At 36.8% G+C, this 27,882-nt stretch overlaps 1 protein-coding gene across 2 annotated transcripts in view; it reads left to right on the forward strand.

Moving 5' to 3' along the window:
• The window catches only part of DCLK1 (doublecortin like kinase 1), a 251,398-nt gene that overhangs the window by 128,753 nt on the left and 94,763 nt on the right, over window positions 1–27,882 (forward strand). For both annotated transcript variants that reach the window (XM_068930064.1, XM_068930065.1), the window contains exon 4: window positions 2,090–2,189. In XM_068930064.1, coding sequence (XP_068786165.1) covers window positions 2,090–2,189 — 100 coding nt within the window. The remainder of the gene's footprint in view (window positions 1–2,089; window positions 2,190–27,882) is intronic.

Below are 27,882 nucleotides of genomic sequence, written 5' to 3' on the forward strand. Positions count from 1 at the left end.
TCGATTCAATCTATATCATTTTTTTTCAAATGTGAATTTTATTTTTATTCATATATGTTGTCAAAATAGCTCAACTTTATACATAGGGTTGCTGTATTATTTGTTCAGTTCTCAAGCTGTACTTCATATAAAAACAAATGTAAAGGTTATCACTCCCCAGAAACGTGTCAAACTTAGGAGGTACACAGGAAGCCACAGGATTTTTAATGTCATTCTGAAAATTAGTAGTTCTGTGCATGCTGTGGGAGAGGTGGTAATTTCAGAGGAACTTGACTGAGTGAAGAGATGTTTGAAGCTTGGTGGGAGTATGGGGTGGGAAGATAGGCAGGATGTGTCTTGTGGGCAAAAAAAAAACCAAGATGGGAAGTAAATGAAATTATAAAAAGGTTGCTGAGGCTGATACACTAATAGAACATAAACTGAGTAGGAACACAGTAAAAAGCTCCGTCAAATATTTACATATTTGATGTTGGTGTTCGTGTACTATGTGGTGCCAAATGAGAACGTAGATAGGAATGGGGATGTGGTGGACCTGAATTTAAATTTACATGCGTTGCTTAAAGAAAGAGTAATTTTAGGATTATCTTTGTCTCCTTTCTGGTGTTTATTGCATCTAATTCTTCTCTTGATTGCCTCCTGCTTCAGCTACTCTATCTGTAAAATAGTTTTAATGACAAATCTTACTCTGCAAGAAAGTCGTGATATATACCGCTATGTATCGTCCTTAAGAATTTTCTAGCATAAAGACTCTTAACTGTTGTAGATGCCAAAGCCTTCTGGCATGTTTCCAGGAAGTATGATATGATTTTTCTAACCTTTAGATACCGATCACTGCAAGTTGAGGGGGGATTTGTTTGTTTGTTTGTTTTCTGCACCAATGACTGGAGAAGTCTATCTGATCTTAGTTAATTTTTCACTTCTGTTTTTTGAGGCTGTAAATGCTTTTTCTCTATTTTTTATGAGTCGGATGATCTGGTTCAGCTGGACTATTATCAACTATTTTGTGGATTTTTATAAATGCTTTATGTGCTGCTTTCCTATCTGTATGGCGTTGACATGAAATTCTATTTGTGAAATAGTTCTGTTCAAACATTAGTATACTGCTGTTAACAGTAGTATACAGTTTAATTATAATGCTTTTATATAAAAAATAAGCAAAAGTAGTCTTTTAGAATCTTTTTGTAAGCATGAAGCAGGAGAAGAGTATATAATATTGTTTACCAAGTGTCTTTGTTTTCTTAGAGATAGTCAAATATCTAATTTATTGTTAAATTTTGTCAAAGCAGGTTCAAAAAAGCCAGACATCCTAGGTTTTGGGAAAGTTGCTGATTTTCCTTTAAGAATATTAGTTTCAAAAAAGTCATCAGAATGGAAAGGTTAAACGTGTTTTTTTTGTTAAAAGAAAGTCAAAGTAGTGCACCCTGTGAACTAAAAGCTATTGTAAGGAAAACTCAAGCATGGACACAAAAATACAGAAGCCCGATCCTGACTGTTCGTATTTGGGAGCAGAAAGGGATTATCCTTTTATTCGATACTGGAAGAATAATTGCCAGCTCACCAGATTATTCGGATGTATGCCTTCAAACAGACTTTGCATAAGCTGTACTGGCGAAGATAATGAGTATGTGATGGAGACTCAGCTCCACCATTTAAGTTTCATTGCCGGTCAGGTAGATTTTGCTGAAATAACTACATTATGCTGTATACAAACCATTACCTAGTTTCATGGCTGTCAAAGAATATGAATGTGAGCTCCAAAAGCAAATTAATTATCCAGTAACTACTGAATGGTACCTTGTGTGTAAGCAAAAGGCGTTTACCTCATACCACATTGATACATCATGTAATAAATGTGACAGTTATGGCATTTTGTCTTATCTCGTTCTTCCAGCAGTGTCCATAAAAGAGTTTCTCACTTGTAGCAGACAGTCAGAGCACAGTTTTGAAATTGATCTGGAGATGAAACCCTGTTGATTCCATTAAAAGTAAAGAATTTTCTTGCAGATGGAGACAGGGAAGGATTTATTGTTTTTGCAGTTCTGATGATGAGGTATTTCATACAATGCCTTCCTTTTCTTTTTTCTTGCAGGTGATGTGCCTTCAGGATTTCTTTGGCGATGATGACATTTTTATTGCCTGTGGACCAGAAAAGTTCCGTTACCAGGACGATTTCTTGCTGGATGAAAGTGGTAAGGAGGTGTCTTTTAAAAATATTTACAACCAGAACAGAGGGCTCCTTTTCCTATCATGCCAAATTAAGCCAAAACTGTATCCCCTAGACTGTTTTCCGAGGCAGAATAAATATTTTTATTCTTTAAATTCTAAATACTGAAAACGAGAAGTAACTGAAAGCAAACAATAAAACTGCAAAGGGAAGAATATCAGCCAGTGCAGCATAAAACCGTGTATCAGCCTGAATTTGATACACAACAGGAAAAGTAATGTGTTTTATGGAACTCCTTTTTTTACAAAGTCTGTCCTAGTATTTAGTCTTTATTTTCTCTGTGAGTTTATTCTACTTTATCACAATCTCCCAGCCTCACTGTTTTTATAATCCAGATTTAGGTAATGCTCCTTAGGTTATATGATATAGAAAGCTACAATTCTATGTGGAAAATAAATGTAATCAGTAAATGCAGACAAAGTCACCTCAGAAAATTCAGTCTGTTTTCTTAGAGACCGACTGATACAACATTTGAATTGAGGTACGTAATCCTGAAAGGATAATACATGTTAGATTTGTGCCTTCCTTCATTATGATAAAGAGTATTCCTAAATTATGAACTGTAGCAATAAGAAAAAACTACAAGATTTCTGCATTTGGAAAAAAAAAAAAAGAGCTACCAGTTAAATCTAGTTTTTGTGTAAAGCAAGAGTCAGCAAAGGTTTTATTCACTGCATGCTCTTTCTCAGTCCAGGGTATGTCTGCAGTTCTTTGGTATGAACTCCTGTTGTCTTTTTTCAAGATATCAAAGTTCTCAAAGGACAGTTCACTGGGGCAGAATAAGAATTTGTTATAGTAGTAATTACTTCCTAGTCACCCGACGTGAGCTTGTATAACTTCACAACTTCATCACTATTTTCTGATGCAAGTATACATTCAAAATGAAAGATGATGCAACGATTATTTCCCTAAGCTATGGAACTGGAACACTTCTTGGTTTAGCTGGATCCAGCAAAATGTTCCATAAGCTTTTATAGGAACAGAAAAATCTAGTTTGTGCAGTGCTTGTATCGTGAGCTGGAAGATAAACCTAAAAAGCAGGCATCTGCTGCTGAAGAAGGGAATGTCATTTTGTATCAATCACAGACAAAAGCAGGCATGTATTACATGTTCCCCTAGAGGACTTAATAATAATATGGAGATAAAAATCAAATTGTTCACCAGATTTGCTCTTTCCAGTAATGAAATATACTGTCATTGCCTCTAAGGTAAAATGCAAAAGTAGCCCTCGCCAACTTTAGGACAGGTATGAGAAATGTAAGGGGGGTGGGGTATACTTGGGCAGCAGGGAAGTGGCACAGGTGGGAATATGGCCATCACTGCAGTCCTTGCCTTTCATGAGAGCAGAGCTAGCTGATTTTTAATTGAACGCATGGTCAGGATTTGGTTTTGTATCTTATCTCAGAGATGAAACTTGCCGCTTCATGGTGTCTCCTCACCAGATCCTGCTGCACTTTTTCCAGAGCTGACTCAAGGAGAGGTGTTGACAGCAGATTCATCTTTTTGATGTATATAGCTCTTTTTTGGAGGTTTCATGTCAAAGTACAGACACAGCCTAACTCTGCCTAGTCTTTATTTGTCTGACATATCATCATCTCTGCAAGTAGGCAGTGTCTTTCTCTGGAACATTTGTACCTAAACTTATATTATGCTGAGTCAAAATAAACAAATAAGCTGAAACTCAAGATTGAGAATATAACGTCACCAACCTGTTTGTTGTTTGTTTTTCTGGTAGGTAGAGCTGAAGTGAACATTAACTGTTTTGACAACAGGAGCTAGTAGAAGAAAGTCATATGCAAACTATACTTCTAATTTATTTGCAGCGCGTGCATCGTCTTTACTGTGCGTTTTTGGGGAAGTTTGATATCAGAAAATTTGTTTAAGTCGCTTGCAATTAACAGCTGCTGTGCCAGCTGACATAGGTCCAGTCAGCCTTCCCTGGGGTCTCAAGTTGTCACAGTAAAAGCAGCAAGATGTGAGGAGGAAAAAAAAAAGAAAAACAAGTGAGCTTTTAGCTCATTTTCCTTGGAGAATGGAGCTTGTGTGATCACACTGTGTAAATGTGTGTTCCTCATAGTTAATTTAAGAACATTAAAATTATTAATCCAACTTGGAAAGCTTGTCTGCTTCTCTGGAAAGCAGCTTGAAACATCACTGTGCAATCTATCACTACATCCCTCTAGTGTTTCCCAATTTCAGCAAATCTACCACTTTTATGCTAGGAATCATCTTAGCTGTTAAGTATCAAGAGAGATGGCACCTGCAACTTAGCCCGTCCCACTAGTCCCTTTCTCAATCAATGGAACATAGTCGATACGTTGCGTCAGTCAATGGTAGATGTTTAAAGCAGGGCAGATAACTGTGCTCCAGTAATGCCTGTTTTGCTTGTAAAGGATATCTACAGACCTGGCTTAGATGTTTGTAACTGCATTGTATTTGTCTAAAGCTGTTGAAATAACTTTTAAGGTAAGATGAATTCCATCCCATCTACGTGGAAAAAGGACTATAGACCACTCAGTCTGCAATGCTCCTAGTCATCTTTCTGAGTGAAGGACAGGGCCTACTTAAAGCCACAGAATCAGAAACTTAGAAGAAAACAGTCTAGAAGTTAGTGAACCAATCCCCCTGTGTAAGTGTGGGGTTAACATTACCTGTTTAATTTCTGACGGATATTTGTCTAAGCTACTCTTAAAAGCTTCTGATAATGAAGATTGTGCAACCTCCTAAGACATTCTGTTATAGCGATTAACTCTCCTTACCATTCTTCTGCTATCTTGCTCAAGGTTTTTACTGTAAATGAAGCCCATACTACTCTTCTGATCTATCCATGGACATGGGAAACAGATGATTCCCTTTTTCTTTGAAAAAACCTCAGACTACTATAAACCCAATCAATTTTCTCTTCTTTAGGATTAACAATTAGTTCAGCCTTTCACTGTTTTGACTTCAGGCTTAAACTTGTCCTTGAAACAGGGAGTATGCTCCCTCTCTATATTGTCTCCCTTTCCTGTTTTATATCTTTTGGGAAGAGGCATCAGATATCCCCTTGGCAATCAGTTGAGAAAACTCAGTTAATTAGAGACCCATCAAAGAGCATAATAAGCAGTTGGCACCGTACAGTGCATTTTATTCTCTCTTCCTTGAAGTTAAAATGTACAGATGGTTTTCATATTAAACACACTGTTTATCACATGAAATACAGGATCAGTAGACATCACCGCCATAATTTCTAGCATTCACTTTCATACCTGACCTAATTGCTAGATACAGTAGCTACACACATTTGCATGAATAGAAGTGCAGATGGGACCAGAAAATGCATGGGAATGCCCATAAGATTAAGAAGTAAATACTCTGATGTCAGACATCAGTGGTGATGCTGTGTTTATAGAAGGTTTTACTGTGGGAATTCTAGGCACAAAAAGTCATATTAATGAAACAGATATTACATCAGACAGCTTGTAAAATGAAAACTTCCTTAGCTTAGGATATGGCAGTGGCTGCTGCAGGCATTGTTAGCTTGTAGTTCTGGGAACTTTCCCAGAAATTCCAGGTTTGCTTTCATGGATGGCAATTTAGTTTTCAAATAAGGGAAGTCACCAGAGGATGCATTTCTATAGCCCCCAGCTGCATATTGGCAGAGATTAAGATTTAAGGGCTACAATCACAAAAATATTTGCAATCAGCTATTATTTAGACATCTAAGTAGGATTTGGGAATGTAAATAACTCATGAAACGGGCCCTAAGTGAGAAAAATCTCCTTTGCTTAAACAAAGACTTATTTCTTAGCACTGTAAAATATGAGAGTTTTTGAGGTTGGCAATATCAAAATTAAATTTCAAAATATTAAATTATTTTTATGTTAGTTAATGTTGACTGAGTGCTTTGAAAGCTTGGAGAGTCACACAGTCTGACTTCTGACTATGACAGACTTCATCACATACTGAGATGCATCATGTAAAAAGGCTGCAGTAAAAACAGACCAAATTCAGTTTCTGCCTCCAAGCAGAGCGTAACCAATATAGAATGTCTGGATGTAAAAACAAGTTCAGATCACTTGTCAAGAGCACATATTACTGTTATGGAAACAGTGAGAATGACTCTCTGTTAGGGGAAAACTAAGATTGGAACCTTTTAAACCTAATTTCACTTTGACTTGCTGGCCTCTGTTAGTCCTCAGTTCAGCATCTCTGTGCCAGCAGTTCTACTGCATCGTCTTGCCAGCAGCAAACAGCTTGCCAGGAAAATCTGAATCCTGTAGTGTACGCACACGTATGTGTGCATGGAGGCATGCACACACGTCTGATTCAATAACTGTGGTTAAGGTCAGGAGTATCATATTTATCCCTGTTAATAACTGTCAGGTTTCTGTAACCTTGATTATTCTGTCCTTCCTAAAAGAGGGAGAAAGGGGAAATCGGTTATAGTCCTCATCTGTCCTGATTTATAGGACAAATACTGAGGTACTAGGCATTTTTTGGCCAGACTTCCGAGTGGAGAGCCGTGCTGGCTGGCTTACCCTGCCCTCATCAAAGCTCATGCTTTGGCAATGGGAAAATATTGGTGGGTTCTAGGGACTTTGAGATAGAACTTTACTTTCAACAGAGGCATAAATATAAAGTGTTCCAGTGCAGTGTGATATTTTCACATGTCAACAACTGCTGGGCCTTAGAGACAGATATTCTGTATATGAGGCAGAAACAAACTAAGACATGAGAAGCAGGTCCTCAGTCTGTATATACCATTTAAACTAATTGTTCAGAGAAAACAAAACGAAAGAAGCTTGCTTTCCCATGGATTTCCATGCAGTGCCTCCTTTATTTCCTCCTGCAAGACCTCCAGTTTCATCTCCGCCTCATCTCGAGGTCTTGGACAATCCCGTGATACCGTAATTCCTTCCTGCTGGGTACTCAGGTGCTTCTCTTTCACTTGCCTTTCTCACAGCAAGGACATTAGTGGGGTGTCTCTTTTATCTAGCAGGGTGACAGTTCCACAATTTTAACAAAACTGATGATAGGAATATCAGTGAGATCACCGCTACCTTTGTCAAACTTGGTAGAAGATGTCTGACAGGTTTCGGAGCTGTTTATGGAGAAGGGGCAGGCATTGTGCAGACAGACAGAGGGTGATCAGAAAAGGCTTGTTTCCTTAGGAAACCACACTAAAAACATACCTCTCTTCTGCAACGCTTGCATCTGGCTACGGTACAGTAAGTACGGCAAGTACAGGGCCATATAGTAGTATATGGCTGACTCACTCGTTTCTGTGGCATTAAACATACCTTCAATTACAACATATCCCTAACAAGAGAATCCTAACCAGCAGTAAATTATTAAGAACAGACTATTTTCCTGATTATTAGGTAGTTAATATAATATACACCATTCCTTTAAATAAAATGTGTAGCAGCGTTTGAGTCAAATGAGCTGTTTGCATCAAAAATGTATTCACAGAACTTTTCTCAGGGCTTTTTCCTGTACAGGGCTTCTCTTTCAACAATCTGTCTTTTTAATAGATAGGTTCTTGATTATTTAAGCCTCTTTCTTTATCTGGCGTCTCAAGCTATTTGCTTTGACTGTTCTCAGTTCTGCCTCACAGGTCTACTTGTTTGAGACATTGCTGCCCACCTTTCTGTCTAAGCATATATTGCAGTGAAAGTTTGGTCACTTCAATTGTAAACTTTTGCTCCCTGCAGCTGACAGATTTATAAACAGGAATAAAGGCATTAGGGCTTTCAAGAAGATTACCTACGTACTTACCAGTGCAGACTGGACCCTGTGGTCCCTCTCTCTTCTTTCCGTTTCCCCACCTCCTCACCATAAATGCATGTATTTACACTGTTATCACTTTTCATCAATATTTCTATGAAACATTTTTTTTTCTATGAAGCACTCTGCCTATTTGTATGGCTGAAAAAAATCGTGATAACCTAAACTTATAAAACAGTAAGGCTCCTGTTGTTGCTAATTCACGGTGTACGTTGAACCAAACGTTCTTCAATACGTTTGTTCTGTTTTTTACTTTCTCTGATATCTGTTAAAAATAGCATAAATGAAACATCATCCAATAAATTAGAGCTGGTGGAAATTCCCACTTTATTTGCATAAAGAATTTTGAATATTCCTGTTCCTTGGACATTTTTCAAAGGTGAAATTGATTTTAAATTTAAAAAATACAAAAAACTCTGGGCCCCAAAATATCAAGCAATTCTCAATAATATTTGCATATTAATTAAATTTTGTTTTTATTGAGAATTTATCATTTAAAAATTTTGTCCTATTATAAACAAAAGAGAAATTGTTATTAAACATCATTGATACTATCACTTATACTGGAGATTTTACTCATAGCAGTGTTATTTTGGTATCCAGTTAATAAAAGACTGAGCCGAATATATTTATTTTTATTGTCTAGTATAGTTTGATGTTTTTGTTGTTTCATTTTATTTTTGTGTTTATTTTGTGTTTTGTGTTTATTTTAATTTCTTGAACTTAATCTTGCCAGAGGAATATTTAGATTATTCAGGTTGGTTCAGGAAAAGGGATTTTTATTTACAACAAGGTTTTAGCTAGTTTCCAAAATTATAAGCCTCACTGTTGTACATCCAAATGAGAAGAGTGCGATTCCATTTTTAATGATGAATTTTATAAACAAACTTGCAATGCTGTGTTAGTAACGTACAAATTTAGTAGATATAACGGCCAGATCTATGTATTGCTCTGTAGGCACCTGAGTTATTAGTATGACTGTCTAGTATCTCCTCTTTTGTGCAAGTCCTATAATTTTACAGCCTTGGAGCACGGTCCAAAGTTTATGTAATACGCCGTTCAAGACCATAGATTGAGTTTCTGTGTTCTCTCTGTACCATTAGAGAGATGAGGGCTGTCAAATATGTCAGCCTTCTTTGAATATTTTTTAGGAGAGAATTTCATTTATTGTTTGCTATTAGATTTGCCGTGAAGATGGAAGCAACAGAAAGTAGCTGTGTATTATAGCTGTCTCCTCCAAGGTTGTTAAGTACTTCGGTGACAAGCTGAAAGGAGTTTAACTTCAGAGATACTTAGAGTACCTTTCCCCCTTGTTTATCTGTATACTTTCCTTCATGTTGTTAATTAGTTTGGTAAATGCGGTATAAAATTTCAGTAATCTTGGCTGATATATTCATATTTGTATTTTTCACAGTTTGCACGTCCTTTCCAATAGTAGGAGACACTAGAATCTGATTTATTTCTGAAAAGATGTACCCTGTAGACTATTCCAGGAGATCCTTTGACTGAGCAGCGTAGTGAAAATCTCATTTTCTCCACTTAGCATGAGTTTGTATGAGACATTGTAGAGATGAGTAGTTCTTGCTGTGACAGTGCTTCATTATTGAGTTTGAGAACCTGAACGAACTGTACCGTCTACTAAACTACATTAGAACGTGCCCTAGAGACCTGCCTGTTTATCGGTTAGTATTCATTGTATCAGAGATTTTGCACAGAGATAAGAATCTGCTCATCATTAATAAATTGCGATTAACTTGTTAAATTTGACCGCCATGTTCTTCTACTTCTCCTACCGGACAGAGGCCCTATACTGGAAATTGCCAGAAGTCTTGAGTAAGCGTGCACATGCTGCCTTTTTAAGGCCAGAAGCGTTCACAGATTCTCTTATACAAGGAAGATCTTTTGAAAAGAGAATAAGAATAATTATTCAAAATCTGGAATTCATTAGATTTTAGAAAGCAGAAACCTTCTAAAGGCATATGAGGAAAATGTATTCAGTCTTAATATGCATTAAAGGCCTTTTTTTTTTTTTAATCTTATCAAACACAAACCCCAGTACACCGCTGAGAGAGAGTCAAAAACAAAGTGGATGATATTTCAAAGTGGTAAAATCAGAAATTGAGTACATCAGTGATAGGTATTCAATTGATACATATTTAATTCGATGTTGTATATACAGGCACAAATATATCAAATATAAAGGGTTTTACTATCCAACAAATACATCCAGTACAAGACCTCTGTATAATGGCTGTGTTAGTCTACACTGCAAACATGATCTCTTAGGATGTATTCTGGAATACTGGTTCAGTGCTATGACTTTCAAAATAAACCTACAGAAATTTCCCATTTACAAATGCAAGGTGATATCTGACAGTTCTGGTTGCTTCTGTAAGCAGTAACTTTCAAATAAACTTTTTTTCATAGCCTAGCTCACTGCAGGAGGACTATATGCTAATATTATGCAAAAGGTAATCTAAGGCTGAGTAATCATTAGGAAGCCTCGTGTTGCCATGGAATTGAACACCCGTAGGTGGTAGGTCATGGAGCTGTGATTTGGATTCTTTTGTTCTTCAGTCAGAGCTTTTAAAAATTTTATTCTAAAGAAATTTTAACACTTTTTTTTCCTTACAGAAAAAATCCTGTAAGGACTTAAAATTGATTGAAGCAAGAGGGGAACTAACCCGAGATGTCTTTCTTTTAACTGAAAGACTTGGGTCAAGGAAAGCATTTGCAAGATTACTACTTACTACTGAGTTAGGATGATTAGAAGACAAAGGATTTCAAATCTCTTAGTTTGTTCTGTTACTCTGAAATAGGAAAGAGAAGTCTTTCACAGCTACTTAGAACTGTTAAGATTGTCTAGCAAAAAAAAAAAAAAAGAAAGATGTAATTTACGGATTAAGGCAGTTTCTGATGAAGATACAACATTTAAGAGGAAAAAATCATGCAGGGAAACAAATTTGAAGAAGCTTTATTAACATTTTTTCTATCCCTAGCTTTACATGCTCTTTCTGTTTTACAAGCACACATTAATGTCTACAGAATAGATGACAAGAAAATGTGAAACACTGATTCTTGAGTAGCGGTTGCTGTACTGCAGGCCTGGAAGACCGGATATATTGTCGTCTGCTTTAAATAAAAAGAATTGTTTTGATCATGGGAAGTAGAGAAGAGCAGGAAGCCTAAATTTGGGATCAAATAAGTTGCTTGAAATTATCATTAAAAATATAATTCTTAAATTCATACATGAGCATTTAATAATGAAGACAAACCCACATTAATAAAACAAGATTGATTTTTGTTAAAATCACTTTGGGGAGGACAGTTCTCCTGAGACTGTGCTGGGAGTCTTCTGGGATCACAGCTCAGGCTGCATATAGACAGACAGCTGTGTAATTTTTACCAGAGGGAGAAATACTAATATGTTACGAGAAGCTTTAAACTTCCTAGATGCAGGTTCTTCTTCCTAGAAGAAGAAATTCTGCTAATACTAACTGGGAACATTTATTCCATTTGTGAAAGCCAACAGATTCTGCAGTGAACCTATAATGCATAATATTATTTTAATTTTAGTACTCTTAATATTATAGTAGAGCTGTCTGAGAAAAAGCATTAGATATTGTAATCATATGTTGATTTCATTTACCTTGACTAGAACATTAAAGAAAACTAAAACAGTCCAGCAATCAACTTTTTTATTTTTAAAGAGAATATTTTGAAAAATTAGTCAGTGAAGACCACTAGATTTAAGTGATTGGGTACTTGAACATAGAGGAGACTTGGAATTTCTTAAAATCAGAGGCCCAAAAGCTGTCTTAGGTTTACATCCATCCAAAGTAAAAAAAAAAAAATGTTATTAAGGATGCAAACTCAACTGACAGAAAATAGCCTAAAAAGAATTGGTCAGCAGAGAAGTTTGTGTAGCAAAATCTAGACATGAAAATGTAGGCTTAAAGTAGCATTTGCCAAAATCAAGCTAATTTTGACCTTGTAAAGGAAATCAAATCTGATTAAAGTTTTAGCCAGATGAGGTGGTAAAAGAAATCATGAATTGAAGACACAGTGCAATAAAGGCAGAGCTACTGTTTCAATATTTTGTCTCTATATGCAGAAAAAAACAACTGTATCATGAGTGAAAAGCACACTGTCTAATGAGAATATATGGAGAAATGAAAATTACAATCCCAGAGGTGAATACAGAAGTTTAGTCAGCTGCAAAATACATCTTGTTGTGCAGGGAAGACCTGTCGTTGCTGAGGAAAATACAAGATTGTATATACTGTTAAGATACTGAGTAAGCAACAGGATCCTAACGCTATACATACATTCTCCTGTAAAGCAAAAGAAATTGATATTGGTACAGATTGGCTGTCATGTCTTTATAGATCCATTTTCACCTAGTTAAAAACATAGGCTTTTTACGTTTTCATGTGGGACATCAGCCTTATGAACCAATTCACCTAAAAACCTGAAAAAAGTCCTCTGAATGATCTCTTGAAGTGTACAATGCGATACAGAATGAAAGATGGTTTCGTAGACTGTTTGAGTCTATTTCCAGCTTAACATGCATCTTTCAGTCTGCAGTTATTTAAAATTTCTCAGAAGAAAAAAAAATCGTGGAGACTTCACATGCTTCAGTATGTATTCTGGTGTTAGCAGATGTTCTTAGTAAAGCCATGTTTTCCTGATATTCCACTGTTAGCCTATTGCCAGGATGACTCAGCCTGTTTACTTTAGTTTTATCTAAATAATCATAGCAAAATTTAATTGCTTGAGCCAGATAGCGTTCAATGAGAACACATTTGTTTTAGAGGCAAAAGGTACCTAGGGATTTTTACGTTAAGAGTCTGTCCGGAGTTCTTGATATTTTTTAACATAGGAAGCTAATTTCAGGATTTTCTGATGGTAGGTAAAGCAATGTTGCGTTAAGTCCTCTGCAGTTGAAGACAGCAGTGCCATAGTAGAGGCAGAAGAAGCAAAAATGTAGACGGGCTAGCAGTTGGATGGACTTAGGGCAGACAGGTGTTGTTGCCTAAGCTGCAGCACAACTCAACGTGTAAGGCGGCATGTATTTGCAGTTAGGAATGCTTTTAAAATTAACGTTGCAATGTAAAGAATTTTTGCTTTAGTAAGTACACTATGTTTAATTGTGTGGTGCGTGAGTATTTTGTTTGTAGACATGTAAAAATACACTGTTGAGAAGCTGTGTATGATGATGCATTTATGTGAATCTCCAGTTTTGCCTTATTTCCTGAGTCCTTTTGTAAACTCCTTAGGCTGTGGCTTACTTTGATAATTGTCATGTTTCACAACTGAATTTTTTTTCTTGTATATATGAAAATTTGGCAAAAACATTAAAAATCTTTAATATTTGACATTGTAGGCATTCTTCTTGTTTTCTTAAGGGCATGCAGAGCAATGTTCCTATTTTAAATAGCCACTCAAATGCCAGGTGGTTTTAGACAGCATAATTCTATGTTTTTCTTCTTTGAAGATAATTCCATAGAACCTTTCAGTACTCTTATTATAGGCAGATTTGAGGCATTAACTGGAAAAATCAGTCTGTAATATTCTGACTTCCTTGAGGTACATGAAATAAGTCTATTTAGTGCAAGAGAGATGCTGTATGCGTGTTTAACTCCTTTAAAACCAAACCTTCCGGCAGTGGACACTTACATAAGAGTGTTTAAATGGAACAAAAATGTGGCTATTGTAATTTAATTCTCTGCTTTTCAACGATGTTTTGAAAGTTTCATCTCCTTTGCTACCCATTACAAGCAGTCCACACCTACTTGCATGTTCCTGCCAACCAAAATCAAATTCAGACCGTTTACCTGGGTGTGATTTGGGACGATTGCATTGTTTAGATAAGTATGTGATTGAACTGCTGGATTGGACTAGTTTTGGGTACAGCTTTTCATAGTGAAGACAGAGAAGAGGTGTGAAAAGAAGCTACAGCTTTTTTTTTTCCTGTGATACAGCGCTGTATTTTAGATAGATGGATGTTTGGTAAAGGACAATATGAGAGGAAAAACTGCAAGAAATATAGAGTAAACATGCTAGCGTTTTCATAGTATCATAGGTACAAAACAAAATAGCACAGAATGTCCACCACTTCTGGAAGGGTTGCAAGTTACCTCTTATTTGTGTCATGGGCAAATCTATAATTAGCCAAAAACCTAACATATTGAATGAGCTATACTGGATACCGAAATCAATGACTTTCTACTAGGCTAAAATAATCTGCTTCTTGCTGGCACTAATCTACATTTCCCACCTCCAGAACAAGTGTGCTGATGTTAGGAATGCAAGTTTCATAGAACCAAAGAGACGGGAAGCAAGAAGGAGTATGTGTCTACAGGCTGATAATAAGGACATATAGCAAGGAGGAAGAGAACTGTCATTCAGCTCTCCGCTTCCTAAGGTTGTTTACAATATGTACATCCAGCATCCCTTGTAAGCAAATATATGTAGACCTTGTGGTAGTGGGGACTGAACCTTAACGGTCATCTGTGCAAGTTAGTGCCCTAACCAGTCGATAATGGGATGAGGTGCCCGTGCTCGCAGTCCTGCTCTCTCACTCCCTCCTACTGGCTGGCATGGGCATGTCCCTTGACAGCCTGCCACCCAGGTGAGCCCCACTCTTGGCTACCTGTTTTGGCTGTGTGAATCTGCTTCAAGAGCAAAGGAACCTTAACCTTTGGAAAGGAGGATCCAGCAGCCCTAAGAGGTTTCATCCTTTTTCCGGTCACTTTTTTTGAACTGGAATTCAACAGACGTAGTTCCTTAATCACATGAGTACTTTCATGTTTGAATTTATAGATATCTTTGTCCTTATTATTAATTAATTTAGCCTAATCATTTTACAAACATTCAGTGTTCAGTTAGCACAGTGCTTGTTTTTTAGTGATGCAAAGACAAGAAAAGTTTCCTGTTGATAGACACTAGGCTTTTCGGTGTCTGATTGACAAACAGAACTTTGAGTCCCTTTTACTTTTTTAGACTGATAAAACCATTTCCCTTGCACTTTGTAAATTAAATATTTTTATGTAAGTTCTTTAAACTGTTTCTAGAGTTTCATGATCTTCCCATTTATTTCTTACTTTTCTGTGAGTCAGACTGCCTTGTTAGCAGTCCTTTGTGAGCCCATATCAAATTTGAACTAATTTCTATTGCAAAACACTAGTGTAGTAGAAAACTGTAATTTGTAAATGAGGTAAGAACGACCCTCTTACAAATTACATTACTAGATATTGTTAACAGTGTCACCACAGCAGTCATTTAATTGTTTCTGCAACTCGCTGTAGCGTGAACATTATCAAGGATTTCAGTATAAGAGGAGTCTAGAGAGCTAAAATTGTTCAGATAATCTGAAAATTTGTTACAGATAGTGTGAGGAAACTTGTGCCCAATCATGGAAAAAAATAAATAGAAAGTATCAAAGTCTAGCACATGTAATGTAAGTATTTTTATTCCTGTTATGCTTTATGGTATTTAAATATATAACTTACTGTTCTTTACGCCTAGAGTTTCAGGTCAGGCTGAAAGATGTAGTTTGCATTTAACTTTCAGGGCTTTTTTGGCACTAGTAGTGTTTGGCCTTACAATGTGGACATACAATTCTTGCTCCATTATGCTTATGTTTGAAAGCTGGTCTGAAAAGTGAAGTAGTATCTGATGTAGCAAAGCCTTTGTCAGTTAATATCTGAGTTTACACTTTCATAAAGCAATTTGAAGAGTTGATACATCAGCAGAAATGTTTACAGGAAGCATGGTTACTCATGAGCTGCAGTGCTGAGCATCTTATCAGTGAGTGTTCCTCTGCATTCCAGGGCTGCTCTAAAATGTTTTCGAGCTCAAATGCCCCAAGGATTTATGTGGTGTGTGGTTTTTTTTTTTTTTTTGATCATCTCAATTATTTTCCTTTGTTAAGCTCCAGTGTTTGATTCTAGCAGAGGCCAAAGTGATCAAGTCCTTTTACAGGGGTGGTGCTATAGTTTTCTAGCTACAAGCAGAGATTCCTTGATGCTATGGATTTCTGTGTTGTATTAGTGATGAATCCCGCTTTGTTATGAGGTTTTGCATTGCCTGGATACATTTTTTCCATAAGGCTACTGAAGTTTTGCTAGTTTTGGGGGGCTTTTGCTCTTTGAGATATTTTTTTTTTTGGTCTGTATAGTGTAGTCCAGCAGTCTTTTTCTTCCAGCAAGATTTCCAAAAGTGCTTGCCTTCTCATAACTTCGATGGTTACTCATAACTTCTGTGGTAGTATGTACTGTAAACAACTGGTATAGTTCTTGTTGATGTCCTAGAATATTACCTTACTTTTGGGTTTTTTGTTTATCCTTGGAACCTGTAAAGGGTCTCTAAGCTCTCAAAATGAAGGCCTTGATGGATGGCGAAGGACCAGCTTTGTGTGGTGTTTACTGCATTGCAGTAGCTATATACCTTTAAATATTCCTGCTTTCTTAAAGAGTCTAAGCTTCGGAAGCATTCTGCTCGTGTGCCAAGTTCAGGAAATAAGTCATTTGTGGACACAATTTGATAAAGAGTGTGCCTTATTAGTATCACTGTGTTAGCATGTTAGCTATGGCAGATTTCCAAATAAACAATTTCTCTCTTCTACAGATCACAGGGAAAATTTCAAGTACGTGCTCACTTTAAAATCACAGAATGGTTACTTCCTGAATAATATTAGTACAGACTTTGACTTTAAATGTCTCGGGAATGCCTACCTGTCTTACTGAACAGCTCTTAACATCAGCTGCTTTTTCACAAGTATTCCTTGCCTTGGTGGCCTTTTTTCCCATGTTTTCCAGAACTCTCTCTTGTCCTCTCCTCCCACACAAATATGAAAGGTACCTCTTAGACTTATCCAGAAGTCCTCTCACTTCTCTTTCATATCTTTCTTCAGTGATATTACTTATCACTTTTTCTGGTGAACCTTGTGATGTAGTCAGCAGGACAGGCACCTGGAAATAGTTGACGTGTAACTTAGGGGAAGTTGCGTTTTTTTTCCTTATTTTTGAATAAACTATGTGAACATTTCTCACGCTATTGAAAGCTGCTTCCATGCTTTTATCTCCCTTTTAGGAAATACTTCATGATGCGCCGTCAGCTTCACCTTGTGCTTTTTAATGATACGGACGTTTTAAAATAGCATTGTTCACCCCACCTGAAATGATCAGGGCAGTTCCTGTTTCAGGGCTTCTTACAAATTTAGGCCAACGTCAGCATTCCAGTTACATACAGGCTTTTTCATACCTGTAATTGCAGAAAGCTGACAGGAAGCAGTGGGAAGTGACTGAGTGGTCTGTTTCAAAGGTAGTCCATCACATTTATGCCATGTGTTAGTCCTTCAGTCCAGGTTTGGGGAAATGATGATCTGTGTAACATATATGGGACATCTAAACACAGTTGTGCATGATTCTTTCTGGCCATCATAATGCTTCTTTCTCTCACTCACACGTTCCTCAGCACAAACATTGTGTGTTTTTGTGCGGGTACCTTGCACCTCATATATTATCTGGGAACAACTGCAATAAACTAGTGAACACTTAGACAGACGTGTGTTTAACATTATTCTCAGGTCTATGTGATAAGATGTGACAGAGTGAGCCTTCATGCGTTGAGAAAAGTGAGGAGAAAAAGAACCTCATCCCAAAACACAGTTTTTAAACGTTTGAGTGTGTTCCCCTCACTGCAGCATGCATTTGCTGTGCATTTATCGTTAGAAGTAGCGCTGTCAGGCCTCCCACTCTGCAAGTGTTTAGATGTCACATCCTGTGTGCAGTGTGCCTAGCAAGGCAGAATATGTGAGTGCTACCATTGCTGCCAGAGATGACACTGGCCTCATTTTCTTTAGAGTTGCCTGTGATCTGCAAACCCAGTAATGAAGAAGAAAAAAGAAATGAAACAAAACAGTAATATATATATTTCCTGGGTATTTCAAAGCCATACAGCACTGATGAAAATCTCAGACTTAACCATCTGATCCTTGGGGGTGTGAACAGTGCTAGGTGCTAGCGCATAGGTTAGCTAGAAACCATAACTTTGCAGATAAACAATGGCAAAATAAAAACATATTTGTCCAGGGCTTGTTAACTTGGATGTTAGTAGTATTTTGTCTGAATGGGTTTCAGCACATTCATCTGAAAACAGTCATTTCTTTTGCTAGCACTTGCATATGCTACCTGTGTTATATTGTGAAATATTTCTACTCTGAGGTAACAATAGATTATCAAATGTGGTACAGCTTCTCCTGTAGAAACTTCAAGCTGTCCCTACTTAGAATATAACTCTTCACTCAGCAATAAAGTATCCCATCTTCCCATCTTTGCTGGCTCACCTTTTTACAGGATAGGGAATGATTCGTACTGCTGAGAGAGGCCAGTGAGAAGCCATAAGAGCTTGATGCTCAAGAAGTTGCATGCTGATACCCTATCTTTTTTGTACTTTTGAAATATCTCCAAATGAGTCAATTAGTGCACTTGTTTTCTCCTAACCTCATGTTGTAACCAGCTGACTGGTAGTGCGCGGTTTGTGATAGGGAAGGGCAGAAACACAAATGATGTGTGGAAATAGCTAAAACTGGAATATAATAAGAGCAGACAGATTATAAGGAGAGAGCTAAAAATACCTTAGATAGACGCATGTATATGCGCATGCACAAATGATAACAAAAATATAATGGTCAGTATACAGATTCTGTTGCTTAGATATTTTATTCCTCTAATGATCTATTTGCTTTCACTTGCCGTTTTCAGATAAACTTGCACTATTTCTGAACATCTGTTATATGTAAAGCACGTGTAAAAATCCAAATAAGTGCTTCAAATAAAAAAATCCAAAAGGATAAAAACCCTCCAAATCCAAAGCACTATATGTTAAGATAGTATTATGCAAATATTAAGGAAATAAAGCTCACAAATGTTAGGAAATTCAGAAGTTAAGATTGCCTGTAGAACTCCATTTTCCTTCCTCATTTTCTGGCTCCCTCAACATTTCAGTGCAGCTCTTTTCTCCTTCCCCTGCTATCCTTTGCAGCGCTGCCCTGAGATTACAAAACTGGGGGTCTCCCAGCTCTCCTTTCCTTGCTAGGAGTAGCTGTAGCCTGTGGATGTCAGGAAGAGGAACTGGAAAGAAGTTCCTCCTCCTCCTGTGATAGCTGAAAATGGGAGGTGCTCAGTGGTGGCTTTGCACTAGGACACACCTGACTGTGCAGTCAGTGGGCAGAAGCCCACTGAGTTGGGAGTTGGGTCCTCCACAGTGCAGGCAGGATCTTCTGAGAAGACCTCTGTGAGGTCCTGAAGAAGTATTTTAATCACATCAAAACACTGTTAGAGGTTTATATTCTGACCAGGCTTTTTCTTTTCTTTTCTTTTCTTTTCTTTTCTTTTCTTTTCTTTTCTTTTCTTTTCTTTTCTTTTCTTTTCTTTTCTTTTCTTTTCTTTTCTTTTCTTTTCTTTTCTTTTCTTTTTTCTTTTCTTTTCTTTTCTTTTCTTTTCTTTTCTTTTCTTTTCTTTTCTTTTCTTTTCTGTGTAAATCGCATAACTGACATCAAGTCAGTAGTTGAAATGTAGAAACATTGAACTTCATCAGTGAGAAGTTTTAAGGAGTCAGATATTTTCAGGTGTGTGCCAGCCTTGTTTCCTCTAATTTATTTTAACTAATAATGTAACTTTTCCCTAACCTTTCCTAATTTTTGGTAATCAACTGAAGACATATAAATTGAATAAATCAGCCTGAGGACAGACAGCCAGCATGGAAGATTTCAGTCTACAGAGTTAGATTTTTCATAATGCTTTATAAGCAACTGGTAAACAACATTTTATAATGGGAGATATCAGGTAGCTTCAATGATAACGTTGAATTGCATGTTGAGCTGAAGTGAGCTGTAATGTTCCACTTAGTGTAATATCAATAATATGTTTTGCAGTAGGAAGGAAGGCAGGTGATGTGTTCTAGGCAACGTTATACACGTGAGTTGCAGAAAAATGAAAGATCCCGGTACCAAAACTCTTACCTTTTAAATGTGGCAACATTGTAAATGTGAGTCACAGAATGGAATAATTTAGTGTTAGTGCATTTCTTGACATGCACTTCAATGAAATACAAAACTTCAAAAGTGCTGTTCTCTTTTAAAAATAAATCTTAAATAGTCCTACTAATTACAGCAGCAAATAAAACATTGCATGTTTTACATTGAGATATCTATTAAGCAGAGTATCCAGACATCAGTGTAACTGTGCCATGTACGATTTCTCTTGCAGTTATTAGCTTAAGAGTCTAGGTCCTCACAAAAATCAGGTACGCAGAGATATCTGAACGTATAAATTGTCACCACAAAAACAAACAAACAAACAAACAAATGCAATAGAAATCAGTGGACATCTCTTAGGCTAATGAATTCTATGATGATTTTCAAGAATTTTCAGTGTGTTCTCAAGACATAGGATATGAGCTGGTTTTGGTAAAAATAAATAAATAAACGCCTATTGTAATAAAACATGTTATCTTTTATGACTTCAGTTTATGGAGAGAAAGAAAATATGTTTTAGGTAGTTTGATGTTTTAACTGTTCAAGTAAAGGTCATTTCAAAAGCAGGTTACACTGATATCACAAGCCTTTAAAAGATGTAGAAATAAGAAAAGAAGTTAGAACAACTCAGATCATGTTACGAAATCTGAGGCATGAAATAGAAAGCAATCTTGACATTTGTTTTTAAGCCAATAGACATCTTTTAACTGAAAAAATAAGTTACATCTGGCCCCCTGCTTAAATTTTGTATTTAGTATCCCTTCTCCTCCTAGTGCTAGCATATGTAGTGTAACATAGTATGCATTAGAAAGAATAACATTTAACTCTTTGGTGAAAAGAGACTAACCGTGTTTTTCTAACACGGTATGACTGCTAATGGTAGACTTTAAAGAATTTCCTGTGGCAACCCAGCAGATTCAAAATAACACTAATAGCAGTCAAAAACTTTATGCTCACAGTTTTCTTAACTTGCATTCAGACATACAGAAGACCAGTATCTCTCTTGCACTGTGAACTCCTCCCTTGCCAGAACACCACCTTTCTTAGGGTTGACATTGTTGTTCTTCCCTTCACGTGATCTTGAATCCTCTTATTTGTGATCGCTTCCTCCATTCTCCAGCTGCAGTCCCAGTATTGCTTGTGTTATTTCCAGCCCATCAGAATCTGATTTCTCAAAGGCTCCTGATTGTCCCTTCCTGGCTGGATCACAAAGTATTTACTGCATCTTTTTCCTCTTTGATCACTTTGAGATTCTGTACTGTTGATCACAAATTCTGCGATAACTTCTTTACAGATAGCTCATGCATTTTTCTTCCCCTGTTTTTCTTCCTACTCCATCACTGTTTCAGTGTATCTTTAAAAACAAAAACAAACAAAACCCCCTCCTACTCCTAGGCAACAGGGGAGAGAGGTGATAGAATAAGCCTCAAGCTGTGATAAGATGCTGGTAGACAGTATTTTTGTTTCTAGCTGAGCACTGGAGTTAAGGGTACTCTTGAATATTGTTATTGAGTTAAAGCTGCTGTGCCCTGGAAGTTTCCAGAGAATGCTGTTTCTTAGGCATACTTCATTTTAAGAAATCACTGACCTTTAGAAAAAATTATTCCATGGAAATTTGGTGCCAGTTTCTTCTTACTGATGATAACTAATTTGTTGGAAATAATTGTGAAACTGGAATTATGGAAAGAAGTGTTTACATTAATGAGAAAAATCCTGTAGCACTGAAGTCTTTCAGTATTTTTTTTTCATGTCGTGACTCAAACTAAATTGCATCTTTGTCATTTTATGTGATTGAACTTTGATGATCTGATATGGAGTGACCCCGAGAATTTCCTACTTATGCTGTCAGTACTGTTGTCAAACTCAGACAGAAACTTGGTTACAAATCTGGAATATTTGGAGAGGGCAGGTATTTAGACATTCACTTACCTAAGACGTATTTCCAAATTTCATTTTTCATATCCTACTCAGCATAAAAAAAGAAATAATCAGAATCCCGTAATTGAAAAAATCTAAAATATCATTGAAGAAATATTCATAATGATTCATCTAAGGAAATGTAGGGAAAAGAGGAGCTCTTATTACAAGCTTCACATACAGCCAAAGACAATCCAAGAGGAAGATTGTTAGCCAGTATGCACTGTCATAATCTCTTGGCTGTAACTCAACTAAAATCAAGTTGTACAAGCTGAGACTGAGCTCTGAAGTGCGCTTCACTAAATATCCACTGTTTAAAAAAATGCACTAAAAATATTTGGAGAGTGAAGCAAACTTTGCAAAAAGTCTGTGTTCTGTTAGTTTCGATTTTAAGACATTTAACTCTCTAAACCATATGTGTAAAGTTGAAAATGTGTCAGGGTCATTTAATTATGTAAATCATAAAAATGAAGATGAAAGATTTTGCATTAAAGAAAAGTTAACTGTCTGCCAAATGAATTCAGTCCATTTCTTTCAGGTAGTCAAAATGATATACAGGCAGAAAGTTATGGAAATTCCAAAGAAATATGTGGAAGAAATAGCAACAATTTTGTAAAAATGATAGGGAAAAAATTGATAGGACTGAATTGCTTCTTGGCTTGTTTTTATAGCATGTTTTGAGAATAAACTTTCTTTAGTGATGCATGTGCTAAAAGGATCTTTTGCTGCACCCTCTTTGCTTTGCTTTCTGGAGTTAGAAGATGAAATATGTGGCTCTGTTTTTCATACGGATTTCTTTAATGAAGCTGCAAAACTACTCAGATTTTGACCAGTAAACTTAGCGAAAAATTGCCTAGGTTGGGGAGGGTCAGGCTTCACTAGAAGTTCTCATTACTGTGTGTACACAGCTATTGCTTCAGGTCATGCAGCTGGTAGTTTCTGAGGTGAGTCTCATAATATGAATCTAGGTCCTGTAGAGGATAACAGCTTAAATGAAGTCAGTCATTAGTATTCTTGACGTGTAAGCTGAGACAGGGGGAAGATGGGTGAGATTGTCCCTTGTCTCTGTGTTGCTTAGTAGATTGTAGAATAAAGCCAAAGAAGTTAAGTAAGTGAAGCATAAGGCTTTTACTTTATGTAGGTGTTCTCCACTTCTATAGTACCAATACAGTAAAATCACCACATATTTTCCCACCCCCTACGTACATAAAGAAAAAATAGCTTATGCTTGAGATATAAAATTAATCTTCTGGATATCAGCAGCACACTGCTGTACTAGAATGCTTTGCTTTTATAGAGATTCATTTTCCATTTCAAGTTGCTAGAGAAGCCATGAAATATTTAGATATCTATGTCCATATAAATCTTTTGTTGGATACAATTGTGTCCAGATATAGAAGATCCGCAATTAACTTTGGGGAATAGATCTCTGCAGACTGAAAAAAAAAGGCTAACATCTAAGATAAATTCTGCAGAAGTTTCTGTATTATTTAAACTAACTTTCAAATTAAAATTAAATTAATTGTTCAGTTGCCATAATGAAAAGCAATATGATGTATTAAACCACAGGGGAATTTATAGTTCTATTGATCTAAAAACCTACCCCGCTGAGTTGAACTGGAAAAACAATGTACATCTCTTGTATATCTTCTCCACATTTTATTAGACCCTTTATTCCCTCAGAGATGAGCAAAAAATGTAGCCTACCCCCTCTTGAAATACATTTACGTGTGGAAAGCTGTGCAGAAATAGACAAAGATCAGACCAAATTCTTTATAATCCCTTTGAGCTGCGGTCCGTGCACAGAAGACTAGTAGAAATTCTCCTATGGAAAGGGAAATTCTTTGTTCATACCTCGCTGCTTAGGTGGGTTTGTATTTCCACCTTCTCCCATCAGTACAGGAGGCGCAGTGGAACCCCGCGTTGCCGTGACGGTTATCCACTAACATACTTCATTAAGACTTTTGATTTCAGTGGAAGAGCTTCTCCATTCCATGTGATAGGTTTACATTGCTATTCCAAGAATCACAGTTCTCAGTTTGACTCTTGGACTTTCTCCCATCCTGCCTCCCATACACTCACCTCTTCTGTCTTAAGAGAAGTTTAATGTTTCCTGTAAATTTTCTTCAAACAAAGGATCCATTATTTAATCCAGTGCACCCAGATGTTCCATTTGGATTCTGTGAGGGGGCAGGGGGAGAAGAGGAAGTGAGAATCAGAAACAGTAAAACTTTAGTAAATGGCTGTTCTGTTGTTCTGTGTTTTGAAAATGGAATATACACACTCTGTGTTCCATAAACATATGCATTGCATTAGGTACAGTCCAAAGTATTTCATTCTAACACATCTAAATATTAGAGGGAAACCAGCAAGGAGTTATGCTTGCAAATAAAAAAAAAAAAAAAGAGGGAGAAAACAGTTCTGTCTAGTTCAATGAGTAATATAACTTGATTGGTAGACGTTTTTAAGGTAATATTGAAAAGGCAAACACATTTAAATCATCTAATTAAGTAATTGGTAAAAAAAATAACAAAGGTGAAAAATAACACCTGAAGAAGACATATATGGCAATAGCTATAAAAGCATCTATTGAATTGCTCTTCATAATGAAGTAAAAGGAAGCACAGAATCTAATTTATATGCAAGGTTTCTCTCAAATTACGTAATAAAATAGTTGTGCCAGGGTAAAATTGGGAATTAGGTTAGTATTTGGCACACTTTGCACATTCTATAGTGTAGAATTTTTGAGTGGATGTTTATAATAGTTTATCATTAGTAGATTTATAAAGCTTGCTTGTAAAATTACTGTGTTACACTCACCCACAATTAGTTCAAATAAAATGTATCAATTGGTCTATGTGTGTGTGCTACCATATTAATAATAATTTACAGGATGATGGAGATTGCTTCACCTGCCTAAATCAATACAGGAAGTCAATGAGATCATAAATCATGGAACAAATTGTCTGTTATCTTAAAAGCGAGTGAAAACACTGCACCTAGACTTATGTGAGTGAATGTTTACTCTCTTGCGCCTAGCTATTCTGAAAGCAGATTAGTTGAGAAATAGTTTCTCATACAAATACATTTTCAGCTCAGTGGTTGCTACACCATTATGACTTTTCTGGGGATTGTCAGCAGTTCTTGTGGTCATGTCTCTCGTTAATAGGTGAATTTAAAATGCTTTAAATTGCAGGGTTTTTATTCTACATTTTTTGCTTGGCAATAGTAGACTTTAAGTTCACATACACAAGCAATTTCAGTAGCTTGAGAAGCAGTCACACATGAGCTGAGCTGTAGCACTTGCCCATGTGCACATAATTTAATCTTCTTCTATCGTAGGCTCGGCTAAGCCGTGTTGCGTTAACTCAGTTTTACCCTGGATATATACAGATAATTGCTGTGACTCAGCTGACACTCAGTAACTTGGTAAGCTGCAATAACCTGATCATCTACTTCATCCTTTTTTAAACTTACTGTTTTAAAACAGGCCTTTTTTTTTCCTTTTCATTTACTTTTTAAAAATGCTAATTTTGGAGGATTGGATGTAGATCCACTTTTTTATGATTGAGTTAGGCAGCTTCTGCATGTCAATTTGGGGCCACAAAGTGAGTGGGATTCCAAAGACCTGTGTCCACAGCTGCAGCTTATACTTCTGTGAAAAGAGAAGTCAAAATTTTCCTTCTCTGTCAGAAGAGACACAGGGAGTGAGAGCACTCATCAGCAAGCTGAACACAGACAAGCACGTTGGAGCCACGAAACAATCTCCTGCCCACATGGGAGTCTACAGGAAAGGGTGGGAGGTTGATGGTTTTTTGGATCTGGCCCCGTTTCATCTTAATCTGGTCTGGCTCCTGATCTTTTCAAAGTCTCCCTATTGTGCATGTGATTTCTGCTAAACATGCAGAGAAACTTTTAAGATCAAGACCATATGATCTAGCAAGATTAATCTACCCTTTGGCCTTCAGCTCTCCTTCCCACTGCGGGAGAGGTTTGGTTCTGCTAATTTGTCATGTTACTTTTTTTTCCCTGCCATCCTTCTTTTTTTCCTCCTCATGGTTCACCTATACTGGGGATTTTGGCCCAAATACTCTCAGCATATAATGAAGATAAATAGAGTTCCTCATGTCCACAACATGAATTTTTAAGACAACATTGTTTATTTCACCAGTTTTAATGTGGGGAATTTGTAACTCATTTGTAGAATATAAGTGTTTTTTCACTTTTATTATATATCGTGGCTCAGTGAATCCCTGCAGGTCTGTGAAGCAGATGTGTTAGTATAGCCTGGAAAACAGCTTCGTTCCTTCCCTCGTCTTCTGCAATGCAGTCAAGTTTCAAATTGTTATGATATGCAATAATTAAATATGAATAAATAAAATATCAGCAGATAAGGAAGCTGCAACCCCCCCCCCCCGTCATATTAAATCATTGATGAAGTGCCTGTGAATAAGAACTGTGGCTGATGATGTCTTCTGTCTAGAACCGCGATTAATTTTGGGAGCATTTGTGTGCATTTTTCCATTGTCCTTGCATCAACAGCTAAAAAAAAACCAAAAACCTTTTGCCTTTATAAAATATATATGGATCGTTATACCCTCCTGCCTCATCAATGCATTCATTTCATGTCTCCCGACACCTGAATAACTGGAAGTGGACCACTGTAGCAGATAACAACTATGTAATTCAACTGAATTACCTTTTTTGGTATTGGTATGTAATTTGCAAGCCTGTTAGAATAAAGAGTTAGGTTTTTGGGAGTAGTCCCAGAGCACCTCTATATAAGTACACTTAAATCTCTGTTTTTGGAATCATAGTTAGCCCATAAAAGTATAAATTTCAGTGTAGGAAGGGAAGAAATAATGAACAAAATTAAAATCTTTGTTTGCGTTCATCTATTTCAAAGCAAGCAGGTGTTAACCCAGATATTTCAGTTCCTCCAAGTCCCACTCTACTGGAAATAGGATATGAATTCAGTGTTCATACACTTTTGAAAATCCCACTGTCCTCATAATCACTTTGAAACGACCTAAAATATTACTTACATGTCTATAAATATCTCAGATTTGTTGTACTTGAGTTGAGACTGTAGGGATCGATGTTTGCCCTGTATTCCTCTGAGCAGTGAGGTTCCTCATTTTTGTCTTGTAGGGCCATAAAATATCCAGCTTACAAGTCACGGAAAAGTTATCATTTGGGTTCATCGAATATGAATATTAGGGGAAGAAGCTCTTTGCGCGAGAAGGCAATTTATGCATCAGGCTGGTTAGTTTAAGACATGATGGTTGTTTGAAACAGTTCAGGGAGCTAGAATGCTACTGCTCTTCTTTAGCTGTGCCAGCTGGTCACTTAAGATGAGCAGCTCAATCTGCCAAATGTTCCTTGCCAGGATCTTTAGACTGTCACTGCTGCAGAAACGCTGTTCTACAGTCGCAATCCATAGGCTAATGGGTTGAGATTGGGCAATCAAGGTACTTGACAGTTCAGTTCACCATGTTCTGTTGTGATTTATCTTTGTGCCCGTGCCAGCTTATCTATATAATATTTGCATCTTTGTCATAATTTTCTTTACTGTTAGAATGACTTTTCCTTAGAGATATTTTCCTTAGAGAAATGTCTCTGGCAGCCTGCTTTTATATTATTGATGAACTGCATCTTCTGTCACATAAAGATAGCATGGTAGATAATAAGGAAGAGGTTGGACTGAATTCCTGTTGTTGAATATTAGAGATGCCCGTGTGAGATTTGAATAAACCCTCTCAAACATCAAGCACTCTGTTTCAGCAGCAGAGAACTTAATATATGCTAGTTTACCTTTCTGAGCAACGTTTTTGTTTTGCTAGGATGCTACTAGTGCTGGAGCTAAATCTAAAGAAATGGTATCTCCAGTTGCCTGAATTGCAGTCGCAAAGTAGACGTGCCTCAGTAA

The sequence above is a fragment of the Struthio camelus genome, chromosome 1, assembly GCF_040807025.1.
Source record: "Struthio camelus isolate bStrCam1 chromosome 1, bStrCam1.hap1, whole genome shotgun sequence".
Taxonomy (NCBI): Eukaryota; Metazoa; Chordata; class Aves; order Struthioniformes; family Struthionidae; genus Struthio; species Struthio camelus.